This window comes from Mauremys mutica, chromosome 4 (genome assembly GCF_020497125.1).
Source record: "Mauremys mutica isolate MM-2020 ecotype Southern chromosome 4, ASM2049712v1, whole genome shotgun sequence".
In the NCBI taxonomy this organism is placed as follows: domain Eukaryota; kingdom Metazoa; phylum Chordata; order Testudines; family Geoemydidae; genus Mauremys; species Mauremys mutica.
Genome location: NC_059075.1, coordinates 161692450 through 161706402, shown reverse-complemented (window position 1 = coordinate 161706402; position 13953 = coordinate 161692450). Strand labels below are relative to the sequence as shown.

General features: G+C 56.8%; 1 protein-coding gene across 1 annotated transcript; it reads left to right on the top strand.

The window, feature by feature from the left end:
- The first annotated feature begins 5648 nt into the window (after positions 1-5648).
- Positions 5649-12431, top strand: LOC123369772 (syntaxin-4-like). Its single transcript, XM_045015720.1, has 10 exons — positions 5649-5781; positions 8582-8692; positions 9063-9162; positions 9967-10041; positions 10181-10251; positions 10343-10451; positions 11241-11317; positions 11435-11572; positions 11946-12056; positions 12317-12431. Exons 1-10 carry the CDS (start codon positions 5680-5682, stop codon positions 12398-12400), a joined length of 978 nt encoding a protein of 325 aa, XP_044871655.1. The 5' UTR covers positions 5649-5679; the 3' UTR covers positions 12401-12431.
- Positions 12432-13953: the final 1522 nt, after the last annotated feature.

Genomic DNA, 13953 nt, shown 5'->3' with positions numbered 1-13953 from the left:
GGTGGCGGGGGGGGGGGAGGGAGGAAGTAGGGGTGGGGGGGCTCTGGGTTACTGCAGCACCGGGCGAAGCTCCCTGCTCCAGCCGGGAGGCTGCTGCCGCTGCTGCTGCTCAAGGATGGAGGGAGGTTGGTGCTGATGCAGCAGAGGGGGCGGGGGGGATGCAGGGGAAGGATGGAGGGAGGGGGGAGATGGGGGTCTGGGCATGCTCCCTGCCCCCCCTCCCTGCCCGCCTGCCCCCCCGGGGAGCGCTGGGAGTTGTAGTTTTTGGGGGGCGGGGCGGGGCAGATTTGGGGGTGGCCTGTGTGTGTGAGTGGCTCAGTGTATGTCAATGTGTGTGTCTGTGGGCAGGTCAGTGTCAGTGTGTGTGTGTGTGTTTGTGAGTGTCGCAGTGTTTGTGTGTCAGTGTGTCCGTGTGTGTCAGTGAATGTCTCAGAGTGTGTGTGTGTGTGAGTGTGTGTCAATGTGTGTGTCTGTGGGCAGGTCAGTGTCAGTGTGTGTGTGTGTGAGTTTGTGAGTGTTGCAGTGTTTGTGTGTCAGTGTGTCCGTGTGTGTCAGTGAATGTCTCAGAGTGTGTGTCTGTGTCAGTGAGTGTCTGTGTGTGTCTCAGAGAGTGTGTCAGTGTTTGTCTGTGAGTGTGTCAGTGTGTCTGAGTGTGTCTGTGAGTGTGTGTCCATGAATGTCTCAGAGCATGTATGTCTGTGAATGTTGCAATGTGTGTGTGTCCAGTGCGTGTGTGTGTCTCAGAGCATATCAGTGTGTGTCTGTGTGTCAGAGTGTGTCTGTAAGTGTGTGTCTGAGTGTGTGTTTGTGAATGTATCAGAGCATGTGTGTGTCGATGTGTGTGTCTGTGAGCATGTCAGTGTGGCAGAGTGTGTCTGTGAGTGTGCCTGTGAGTGTTGCAGTGTGTGTCTCAGTGTGTGTGTGTGTGTGTGTCTTAAAGTGTGTGTCAGTGTGTGTCTGTGAGTGTGTCAGAGTGCATCTGTGAGTGTCTTTGTCTATGAGTGTTGCAGTGTGTGTGTGTCAGTGAGTGTCTCAGTGCGTGTGTATCTCAGAGCATCAGTGTGTGTCTATGTGTCAGTGTGTCTGTGACTGTGTGTGTCAGTGAATGTCTCAGAGTGTGTTTGTCTGTGAGTGTTGCAGTGTGTGTCAGTGTGTCTAAAAGAGTGTGTCAGTGAATGTCTCGGTGCATGTGTGTGTATGAGTGTTGCAATGTGTGTGTGTGTGTGTGTGTGTGTGAGTGCCTCAGAGCCCGCCTCCAGCTGGTTCACCTGGGTATGTTGTTCCAGCAATGGGCACTAGGGGGAGTCATGTGCCTTGCTCTGAAGCAGCAAGTGTGTGTGTGTTGTGTACATCAGCAGATGAGAGGCGTATTAGAGTGCGTGCAGTTGTGTATCAGTAGATGAGAGATGTTATATTGAAGTTGTGAGTGTGTGTGTGTGTGTGTGTGTGTTATCTGCAGATTAGAGGGTTTTTAGAGTGTGTGTGTGCCTGTGTGTGCATATCAGCAGATAAGGGATACTGGAGTGTGATTGAGAGGTTGTGTGTTTGTGTGTGTTTTTTATCAGGAGATAAGGGGTACTAAAGTATGTGTGTGTATCTATCAGCAGATTAGGGGCACTGAAGTGTAGTTCTGAAAGTGTGTGTGCATCATCTTAAGTGTGTTTGCATGTGACAGTGTTGAGTGTGTTGTGGGTCTCTGTGCTGGGATTTGTCTTGGAGAGCATGTGCATGAAAGACTGGGAGAGAATGTGTGTATGTGTTGTGGTTGTGTAGGGGACACACAGTTATGGCATTGTGTGTGGGTGTGAGGAGGCTGTGTAGGACACTCACTGTTGTGATATTAGAGGGTTGTGGGTCTGTGTTGTGGTTGTGTAGCTCACTCACTGTTGTGGTGTCAGGAAGCTGTGTGTGTTTTGGTTGTGTAGGCCTCACACTGTTGTGGTGTCAGGGGCTCAGTGTGTTTATGCTGTGGTTGTGTAAGGACTCACTGTTTTGGTGTGAGGGAACTGTGTATGTTGTGGTTGTGTATGGCACACAACCGGAACACACAGCCTCCTCAACAGTGCTACAATGTGCACTCTACACAACCACAACACACACATCCTCCCTGACAGCACCACATTGTGTGCCCTACACAACTACAACACACATACATACACACACTCACACCCCTGGATAGCTGCTCAACACCACAATGTGTGCTGTAAAAAATCAAATCTCTCTCTCTCTCTTCCCCCACCTCTCCCCCTGACAGTCAGTGCTGGTCCCCAAAGCCCCAGTGAATGGTTCTGGGGGTGGTGTGCTGCAAGGAGCAGTGGGGGGGGGGCCAGTAGGAGGCGCTCTCCTCTCACAGTCAGTGTTGAGCCTGATGTCACAGATTGCACCGGTTTGTCTATCCTAGCCTAGTTAAAGCCATATGATCCCCTCCGCATGTATGCAGCTAAACTGGGATAAAACAACTTATTCCAGCATAGCTAGTCCAATACGAGAAGGGGAATAGGCTCTACCGGTATTCAACTCCTTTAGTCCAGTAGAGCTGCCTCCACAATTGGCGTTGGACCAGTATAACTGTATGGGTGAACAAATCACCCCTCTTGGAAGGGAATTTCGGGTTAAGCCCAACTGGCCATTGTGCGCTACACCACACCCAGTCCTGTCTGCAATGGGCATGTTCGACTATGCCCCGTTAGCCACAAGTGCTCCTAGACTCCTTCAGCTGCCCCAGCTGGGGAGTTAGATGTGAGCGTCCGAGGTGTGAGGGGGCTATTAATAAGTAAGTATTGGTAGCATTCAGCACCATGGCACTGATTTTCAGAGAGCTGGAGGTGAAAGAGAAAGAGCTATACGAAAGGCTTGGATGCATGGATGGAAGGAAGGAAGGGTACAGCATGGATGAATGGAAGGAGGGAGGGAGGAAGGAAAGAAAGGAAGAGGATAGATGGATGGATAAGGAAGAGATAGGTTGAGTTTTGGTGGATGGAGGGAAGGAGGGACAGAGATTAGATGGCTCGGTGTCTAGATGTTGCATGGAAGGAAGGATGTCTATAGCCGGGATGGATGAAAGGACAGATAGGTATAGCCAGAATGGGTGGAAGGAGGGAAGGGCATAGCTGGGATGGATGGAATGAGGGATGGGTATAGCCGGGATGGGTGGAAGGAGGGATGGGTATAGGTGGGATCAGTGGAAGGAGGGAAGGCTATTGCCGGGATGGATGGAAGGAGGGATGGGTATAGGTGGGACGGATGGAAGGATTGATGGCTATACTTGGGATGATGGATGTCTATAGCTTGTCTAGTCGGATGGATAGACAGAATGATGGTCTGACAGATGGGTGGATGACTAGGACTTGGAAGGATGGATCAGTGGCATTGTGGAAAGATATACATGGTGTTTGTCATAATATACTACACCATGTTCACACTTACGAGCTTACAGGAACATAGCTGTTCTGATACACCTGCACTGCCGTAAGATGTCTCGTGTAGCCACTTTTTGCTGACTGGAGAGAGCTCTCCCGTCAACATAATAAAACCAACTCAACGAGGGGCGGTGGCTATGCTGGCGGGAGAACTTGTCCCACCAACCTACTATTTTGTACACAAGTGCTTATGCCAGCAAAATATATTACTCAGTGGGGTGTTTTTTTCACACCCCTGAGCGAAAAGAGTTTGGCCGACCTAAGTTCTAGTGTAGACATGGCCTCTTGCGGTAGGGTCCATCTTTCACACTGTGTCTGTGGAGCACCTGGCACCACAGGGACTCTGATCTCCGGCAAGGTCAGTGGTGCTACCTTAGTACACCTAATAGATAAGAATGGATAAATAGATGACTTTATCTGGTGATTTTTCTCAACAGCCCTTTTATACTGGAAGCAGTCACTATGGCATGTGAGTCATGCTGGACTGTGTCAGGTAATCAAGGCAGCTAGTTTATGGCCATGCATGCAAGGAGTGAGTCAGCGTGGGAGGGGGCTGGGGCTCAGAAGGGGAGGAGCCAAATTAGGGCTGACTCACTTGGCATTCATCCTTAGGAAGTGGGGTTAAACTGATGATTTTGGGGGGAGTCAGAAATGACCATGGTGGGTTTGCAGCCAGGTTTAGTTGAGGCCTGTGGTTTGGGGCCGAGGGGCACTGACAGAGCTGTGTGTGCGTAAGACCCCAGGGCTGGGAAAGCAGTGGTCTGTGGGTCAGGATTTAGGGTCACCAGCAGTGCTGTGGTGAAGGAACACAGGGCTGGGATAGCAGAGGGCTGCAAGGCAGGATGGAAGGGCACCAGCTGAGTGTGGGGCAGGAGGAGCCCTGGGCTGGGATAGGAGAGGCTGCAGGTTGGGACTGAGGACTGTGCCTTGCTCTGTCCCCTTGGTTTTGCTGTTTGGCCTTGATGGGATGAATTAATTCATTCTGGTTCCCGCCAGGATGATTTCCAGCCCTGACTCATTGTGGAGAGAGACAGGCAGGGAAAGTGCCGAGCAAGCAGCATGGGCGTTCAGTCACAGAGAGAAGAGCAGCAGCCAATGCCCTGCTACCAAAAGCAATACCCTGGGATTTGCCTGCCAACGTCAAAGCGGAAGTTGGGCTTGTGAATTTAGCACTTGGATTGGATTCAGGATGATCCTCCAGCCAGCTGTCGTAATAGAGGCATCATAGATCCTGTAATTAATGCACAGGATTTTGAGTCAGGACTCCTGGGTTTTATCCCCAGCTCTGCCACTGACTCCCTGTGTGACCCTTGGCAAATCACTCTACTAAGTACTACCATAATACACCTAATAATGTGCATCAGCTCATTGGGTATGTGCAATATTGATAGGTGGGTTTTCCCAGACCAGCACCACCTTGTCTCACCCTAGGAGTTCAGTGTCATTATCCCCACTTTACAGAAGGGGAAACTGAGGCACAGGGAGAGGACTCTACTTGCCCAAGGTAACACAGAGGGCCAGTGGTAGAGCTGGGAAAACAACCCAGGTTTCCTGAGTCCAAGTCTAGTGTTCTCCCCATTAGGCCACTTCACAAATGTGTGTGTCATCCTTGGTCTGGGGTCATGCTAATTGACTCTATATTGGTCCACTTTCAGTGTATGGGCCCCTTTGAGGGGAAAGGCCCCATATCCCATTCTCCCCACCCCCTGAGCCAGCCAGCCCCCCCCAGCCCTGGAGTTGACAGGGTGACGCTCTGGTCTCTCTTGACTTGGTCAACTCTATGGTTGGTCTCTCTGGGCCTGTGCGTGTCAATGTGGGGTGGGGTTGCACGCTCTAGTGTTTGGGGCCATATCAGCGGCGGGCTGGGCGCGCAGAGCTGGGAAAACAGAGATCTGGGAGGCCCAGAGGCCAAGGGACTGTCTGCCCGCCCCTGTATCTTCATGGTTCCCTTCGGGCGGGCACCTGAACCAGAAGAGCTAAGGGCACCGCGACGTGTATCTGAGCTTGGAGGGCAACTTCCGGTCAGGGCACAGCAACTTCCGGGACGGAGTCTCCTGGGCATAGGGCAATATCCTGTCGGGGCGACCCAACTTCCGGTCGCGGCGCTTCCCTCCTTGGGGGTCATCGACTTCCGGTCCTCCCGCCGCCCGTGCGGTGCTGGTGCCAGGCACGCTACAGGGCAACTTCCTCTCGGGGCGGAGTTATTTCCGGTGCGGGTAACCTACTCTTCCGGTGCCGCTCGCTGGGAGGTGCCAAACGCATGCGCAGAGCGGCGCGGGAGAGTTCCAGCTCGGGCGGGCTGAAGGGGGGGGGGCTGCGGCTGGGCGAGACCATGAGGGATCGCACGCAGGAATTCAGAGAGGTGAGAGCCGCCCCGGCTGTTCCCCCCAGGGAGCCCCCTCCCCCCTCTGCTCCTCCCACTCCCCCGGGCTGTTCCCCCCCCGGTAATCCCTCCCCCTGCTCCCCTTCCCCGGGCTGTTCCCCCGAGGGAATCCCTCCCCGTCCCTCCCCACAGGCTGTTCCCCCCGGGAGTCCCTCCCCCCTCTGCTCTGCCCATTCACCCCCGGGCTCTTCCCCCTGGGAGTCCCTCCCCCCTCTGCTCTGCCCATTCACCCCCAGGCTCTTCCCTCCTCTGGTTCCCTCCCCCCTCTGCTCTGCCCATTCACCCCCTGGCTCTTCCCCCTGGGAGTCCCTCCCCCCTCTGCTCTGCCCATTCACCCCCTGGCTCTTCCCCCTGGGAGTCCCTCCCCCCTCTGCTCTGCCCATTCACCCCTGGGCTCTTCCCCCTGGGAGTCCCTCCCCCCTCTGCTCTGCCCAGTCATCCCGGGCTCTTCCCTCCTCTGGTTCCCTCCCCCCCGCTCCGCCCATTCACTCCCAGGCTCTTCCCTCCTCTGGTTCCCTCCCCCCCACTGTGCCCATTCACCCCTGAGCTCTTCCCCCTGGGAGTCCCTCCCCCCTTCTGCCCATTCATCCCTGGGCTTTTCCCCCCGGGAGTCCCTCCCCCCCTCCACCCATTCACTCCATGGCTCTTCCCCCCGGAGTCCCTCCCCACTCTGCTCTGCCCATTTACTCCCAGGCTCTCTCTCCCCCCCCAGGCTGTTCTCCCTTCTGGTTCCCTCCCTGCTGGGCTGTTGTCCCCAGGGAGGTCCCTCCCTCCTCTGCTCTTTCCCCAGCCCCGTCTCCCTCTGTCTGTGCCCCTCACCCTGGTATCTGGCCTTCTGCATTGCCCGTCTTTGGGAGAGATGTGACCCTCGCCCCTCATGCAGCAGGCGAAGGGTTAATGCCTCTCCATGGAGTCAGTGTCCAGGGGGAGCTTCCCAGGCCCCACAAAACCCTGGAGATGCCCCGTGGTGCTGGGCGCTGCACAGGCCCCCTCTCCTCCAACCGAAATTGGGGCGTCCGTTGCGCCAGGCGCTGCATAGACATGGGAAGAGGTAGTCCCCACTCTGAAAAGCTCACGGTCCGAACAGACAAAGGCAGGAGCATTCTCCCTATTTTACACATGGGGACACTGAGGCCCAGAGGCGCTGCCCCGTGTCCAGTGGCACAGAACATCTGCGGCAGAGCCATGGAGCCTACACTGATTGCAAGGGGAGGGCGCCCCCTGCTGAGCTCCCCAGCGGCTGTGTTAATGGTTTTAGCCTAGCTGGGGTTAGAAGGGGGTGGGGGATGGGGCCAGGACACGGACCTGGAATCGGTGAATTGATGGCATGAGGATTGATGTGGGCGAGAGGGAATAGGGGGAGCAAAGAGAAGGTTGGGGAGAGGGCATAGATATTGGGCAGGGAGATCAGGGCTGAGGCGTGTCCAGTGGAAGAGGGGCAGAGTGGGTGGGGGGAGTAGCCCAGTGGTTAGGGTATGTACATGGGATGTGGGAAACCCAGGTTCAAGTCTCTGCTCTGTCTGCTTCAGGCCAGGTCTGGGCAGGAGGGTTAGCTCAGTGGTTTGAGCATTGGTCTGCCAAGCCCAGGGTTGTGAGTTCAATCCTTGAGGGGGCCATTTAGGGATCTGGGGCAAAAATCCATCTGAGGATTGGTCCTGCTTTGAGCAGGGGGTTGGACTAGATGACCTGAGGTCCCTTCCAACCCTGATATTTTGTGATTGGGGTGGAGCACGTAGAGTGGGGCAGGGTGGAAAGTGGTGGTGGACTCCATTTAATCATGGATTTCTACATAAAAGTGCATTCTTGTTGGTTGTTATAACCTTCATACATCTTCACAGCTCAGAGACAGATGAGACCCAAACTGGGTCTCTCTTACGGCCTGCTGCCATTATAGGTTTTCCCTTCTAGGGAGGGAACGGCATGGTAGATCTCAAATCAATCAAGGCTACACTCAGAAAGACCTCAAGGTTTCTACTGCCCGTCCCTCCCTACTCACGTTTATCTCCAGACTTTTTCTCCTTGGCCAGATCTAGTCCACCCCCAACAACCTTCTATTCACTGAACTTTCTGAAACTTTGCACTTTTTGAGAGAGGTAAGGGATTGACTCTCTGTACACACATTTGCAGAGGGACAATAAGGTTGAGGTCTGTTATTTCTCACTTCTCTATATTTATTTAACATCATTTTTGCTGTTCACAAGCAAGTTACCTCTGGAGACACAAATCCACAGTTTGGGAACTGCAAAACTAAGCATCTCTGCTGGTATCATCTAGACTAAGCACTGTGTCCCAGTGGGTAGATAGAAAGATTAACCTAAATAATCTCTACAGAAGCCTGTGGGATCCCTAATCCATGAACTATTGGAACTCATTTACAAAACGTTGCTTAAACATGACATGAATATATTGTCTCATACTATAGAGTTAGAATTTATAATCCCTATTACATTATAGCTCATCATGGATCTTAATTAAAACTGTCTTTCGATAGGTTTTTTCCTCAAGAAGCATTTTATCAAAAAAATCTGATTTAAATAAAAAAAAATTGATTTTTATCCACCCTGATTGGGTCGGGGGAGTGGGCAAGGGTGCGTGGAAGGGCAGGGGTTGGGTTGGGGTGTTGATGGGGGCTGGGGCAGGAAGAGGGAGATGTGGGGGGCGGGGGGAGTAGCCTGGGTGGGGGAGGGGGAGCAGAGGGGGATGGGTGAGGTGAGAAGGATGGAGCTGGCTGCAGAACGGGGGGTCTGTGTACGGTGCCTGACCTGCCCCCTCCCCACAGGATGACGGGAGCTCAGACGATGAGGAGGCCGAGCGGGTGGTCCTGGTCGTGAAGCCAGGATCGGCCAAGTCCAAGGATGAAGGGGAGCCGCCGGACGAGTTCTTCCAGACGGTAACGCAGCCTCTGCCCTCCAGAGGGCGCCAACTCCAGTTCAGCCCCAGGGCTGGGGACTGGCTGCACTGGGGGCAGGGAATGGGACACGGGGCCTTTCCCCTCTAGGGGGCGCTGGCTCTGGTCCAGCCCCAGGGCTGGGGACTGGCTGCACTGGGGGCAGGGAATGGGACACGGGGCCTTTCCCCTCTAGGGGGCGCTGGCTCTGGTCCAGCCCCAGGGCTGGGGACTGGCTGCACTGGGGGCAGGGAATGGGACACGGGGCCTTTCCCCTCTAGGGGGCGCTGGCTCTGATCCATCACCAGGGCATGGGAGTGGCTGCTCCAGGCTGCGGGGTGGTCTCATCTCTGTCTATTTTCCGCTCCTGCAGGCCCGGGGGATCCGTGAGGCGCTGAAGACCCTGGAGGGGAAGGTGAAGGATCTGGAAAAGCATCAGACCACGATTCTGGCCACCCCGCTGCCGGAGGACAGTAAGCCGGGGGGGAGGGGAGGGGGGCAGGAATCCTTCCAACACTGACACAACGCGCCCCCCGCCCCCACATGGCTTGTAACGTGGCATCATGCATGGCCTGGGCCATATTCTGGGTCCCGTGGCAGGGTTGGGTTGGGGGAGAGGGGCATGGTTTGTGGGTCCCCTGCAGGGTGGGGGTGGTCTGGGTTGGGGCAGGGGGTTTATGGATGTGGGGGCTGGAGGGGTCCCAGGGAGGAGTATGGGGCAGTGTTGGGAAGGGAGGGCTTTCAGGAGGAAGTGGGGGGCAGGGTTAGGAAGCTGGAGGTGAGGTGGGGTATTGTGGGGGTCTGGGAGAGTGGAGGGGGAAGAGGGTAACTGGGAGAGGGGGTTTGGGGAAGTCTGTGAGAGGGGAACACAAGGGGAGATGATGTGGAGCGGCGTGTGACCAGGCTTATGGGGCGGTCTGCGGACATGGGGAATCGGGGGTGGGAGCCTGAGGCGATGTGCGGGGAAGGTCTGGAAAGGATATGGTTGGCATGGGGGGCGGTGTGCGGGGAGCAGTTTGGTGGGTGGAATATGTGGGGCGGTCGGGGGGAGGGAATAGGTGGGGCAGGCGAAGGGGGGCTCTTGGGTAGCATTGGGGAGCGGAGGGTTTTGCCTAGATCATTCTTGGGGAGGGGGCTCTTGAACGTCCCCTCAGGAGTGGATGGGTCTAGGCTTGACTTAAGGACCCCTTAAAGATCTGGGGATGGGGTTGGGATTGTCCCTGGGAGGATGAGGGGCTCGGCTGACATCTGACACCCTCCCCGCAAATCTGCCCCAGGCATGAAGCGAGATCTGCAGAGACTGCGTGAGGAGATCAAGGGTCTGGCCAAAGACATTCGGAGCCGCCTGAAAAGTGAGTGTGAGATTGGGGGACTGGGAGCCCGGACTCCTGGGTTCCGTCCCAGCTCTGGGAGGGGAACGGAGGTGGGGTAGGGGCAGGGCTGGAAACCCGGATTCCTGGGTTCTCTCCATCAACTCGAGTCTCTCCCCAGCCATCGAACCCAAGAAGGGCGAGGAGGATGAGAACAGAAACGCCATCAACATCCGGATGAAGAGAACCCAGGTGAGGGGTGAGTGAGGAGGGCGGTGCGGGTGTGTTTGTGTCTGGGCACAGGAGCTGCGATTAACCCACCCCCCCCCTTCCCCGTTCCCAGCACGGCATCCTGTCCCAGCAGTTCCTGGAGCTGATCAACAAGTGCAACACCATCCAGTCGCAGTACCGGGACCGCAACGTGGAGCGAATCCACCGCCAGCTGCAGATCAGTGAGTGCCGGCCTCAGGGCCCAGCCTGGGGGGCTTTCCCTCCGTCCCCCGGATCCTGCCCCTAGGACAGTCTAGAGCCATGGATCCTGCCTCGCTGCCAGTCCAGAACATCAGCCTGGACTCTGAGTTGGCCAAGGGGGTCCTGCCCCTTCGATGGTCCTTATCCTTGGCGGGGGTTCTGGATTGGTCAAGGGGTCCTGCCCCTCTGACCGAGCAGATCCCCGACTGGAATTCTGCGTTGGCCAGATAGTCTTGCCCCCAATCCCTAGGGAGGGCCCCGGGATGTAACCTGCAGAGTGAACGTGCCCCTTTAGTGGCTCATCGATATGGGCTAATTGCCTACTGCTGCTGCCAGCTAATGGAGCACCTCCTTTAGGTCTGCAGCGAGGATAACAGCCAGCCACTGCTACTAGCCAATGGCATTACCCCTTCAGCTGTGTACCGAGGATAACGGCTGTAATGGTGCTACCTGTTAAGGCAGGTTACCCCTGGAGCTAGAGTAGCAGGGGTCTGCGCTGGGGGGCTGGAATTCATGGGTCAAATCCATGCAGGGCAATCGATGGATGATAAACCTGTTCCAATGACCTTGGGGAGGCCAGGGTTAGAGCAGGGGGGCTGGGAGCCCGGACTCCTGGGTTCTCTCCCTAACTCGGAGGGGTGTGGGGTCAAGTGGGTTAGAGCAGGGGGCCTGGGAGCCAGGACTCCTGGGTTCTCTCCCCAGCCTCGGGAGGGGAGTGGGGTCTAGTGGGTAAGGAAGGGAGCTGGCCCAGCCCCTTACTCTCTCGGCAGCCGGCGGCGGCGTGGTGTCGGACGAAGAGCTGGAGCAGATGCTGGAGAGTGGCCAGACGGAGGTGTTTGTCTCTAACGTGAGTGCCAGGGACGGGTGTGCGTGTGTGTGTGGGAACGATGGGTGGGGGAGACGGGGTCTGTCCAGGCCAGGCTGGGGTATTGACCCCCCCCCCCTTTCCTTCCTCCCCCGGCAGATCATGAAGGACACGCGTGTGACCAAGCAGGCGCTGAACGAGATAGAGACCCGGCACGACGAGATCCTCAAGCTGGAGCGCAGCATCCAGGAGCTGCACGAGATGTTCACCTACCTTGCCACCGAGGTGGAGCTGCAGGTAGGGGGGGGTCCAGAACCTCCCTGGGGGCACAGCTTTCCCTCTTCTGGGCAGCTGGCTCCTTCCCCTGCACCCGCCTCTCCTGCCAGCCACCACTTCCACTTGCCCGCTCTAGCCAATGTCCGCTTCCTGTTTTAGGAAAGGCCACTTCCTGTGTGCCCAGCCCCGCCCCGCATTGCCAATGGCCACTTCCTGTGTGGGGAAGGGCCGCTTCCTGTCGGTGCTGCCCCATTCCTCCCATAGCCCTGTCCATCTCCCCTTCGTTTCAGCTTGGCCGCCTCGTGCGCCCCCGTCTCTCACCCTGGTTCCCTGTTCCCCGAATCCTGGGCCGGCTGAGGGTATCACAACCACCTCCTTCTCCCCTGGGCTGTAGGGGGAGATGATCGACCGGATTGAGAAGAACATCCTGGACTCACAGGATTACGTCAAGAAGGGACACGTCCATCTCAGCTCGGCCCGGGAGAGCCAGCAGAAAGCCCGCAAGGTGGGTCCCCGATGTTCCTTTCCCGCCCCACTGAACAAACCAATCTCACCCCCGACCCCTAGCTTAGCAGCTGGATCGGAACCAACACCCCTCAAGGGGAAAGGACCCACATCCCACTTTTTATACACCTCACTGTTAACTGGGAGCCAGGACTCCTGGGTTCTTTTGATGGCTCTGGGAGGCGAGTGGGGGCTAGTGGGTTAAGCTGTGAAAGGTGGGAAGCCGGCTAACACTTTCCCCTTCTGTGCGGGGCTCGGCAGAAGAAGTTCATGATCATCATCTGCCTCTCGGTCACCGTCGTCATCGTTGTGATTATCATCGGAGTGGCCATCGCCACCGGCTAGACCTGTGTTCGGTTTCCACCCCCCTCTCCCCTGCTGTGTGGCTGGGGCTTTCTGGTAAGTACTGTGGGGCATAGTCACCCCTCAGCACGCACCATGGGTGTGGGTGTTGGGGATGCTGGGGCAGGGTGGGCCCATATTGCGTTTCTAACCCCAGCTATATTCTCTGCCTTTCAGGTTTCGTGAGCACGGCCCTGTCTTCCAGCGGAACCACTGCCCCCTGCTGGGAGGTTTATGCACTGATGGCCGGAGCGAACGCCCAGTTTAAATCCTGATCTTTAAGCACAAGCCAGCCCCCTCCCGTCCAGAACGGTTTCTATTGACTCCTCGCATCTCTTGCCTTCGGGGTAGGGGTGAGATCCGCCCTGAAGAGCCTCTGATTTTCTGAGGTCTGTGAATTTGTGGCATTTTAGTCTGACGGTTCATCCTCCATGTCACTTCCTGTGGCTCTGTCCCTCCCCTTTGAGCCTCTTCCTGGTTTGGGCAGTGCCACTTGGCGTGGCGAAGCCCCTCACGCTAGCGTTAACTTCACGCACTAAGCAAGTCAACTTCTTCTAAGCCCACCTCTACCTGGCCAAGCCCACTTCCTGTCTCATTGCTCGTCCTGCCAGTATCTACTTCCTGTTTTGGGAAAATCGGCTTTGTGTGGGCCCTGCCTCTTGCTCTGTCTCTACTTCGTGTTATGGTGACGCCAGTTCCTTTTTGTGCTCCGGCCCCTCCCCTCTGACGTCAACGTCCTGTCTCGGGCAGGCCTGCTCTCTGTGGTACGGTCCGTGTCCCGCCCCCCTCTCCAGCTGTGCCCACTTCCTGTCTCATATGGTGCCACTTCCTGTGTACCTGCTGCTCTCCCCAACTCCCCTCCTTAGAGTGGGGGACTCCATGCCCAAGTGAGAGTATTGGGGCGTCCCATGCCCATGGGTCGCTGTTTGCTGGTTGTGGGGGGCGGTGCCCTCCGGCCTCCCCTGCTCACAGTGCCCCATCACTGCCTTAACAGGAGGTTCCCTCTAGGGGGCAGGGTGGGGTCGGTCTCTGTTCACACTGCCAGTGAGGTAAGTGCCAAGCCAGGACTCCTGGGTTCTATCCCCAGCTCCGAGGGGAGGCCGACCTCCCCATGTCTCTTGTGCCTTAACCCCCTGGGGCTCAGTATTTAATCAGGATCCCATTCAAATCCCGCGTCCCCTCTCCGTTGACCCTCTCCATCCCCCAGCCGACTGGCAGGAGGGGCGCCATTCCACATGGCCCACTGCCTGGCACCTATGCTCTGCACCCCTCTGCCCCTGCTTCTCCCCCCCTCCCATCAGCCCCTGCTCCACTGCTGTCCTTGGCGCCTCTCCTCCATCACCCTCAGCCTTAGCACGGCCGTTCGCACTGCTTCCGTCGTACCAAGTGGTGGCCTCACCCCCAGGCCTTGGCTGCCCCCTCTCTTCCCTGGCCCACCCCACCCCTGATCCGTGCGGATGGGGGGTGTCAGCGGACCTAACCCCCCACAGCAAGCCAGAGAAAGGTCTCTGACCTCACTGCCCCTCCGCCAAGCCAAGCTGGGTCTGACTCACTGA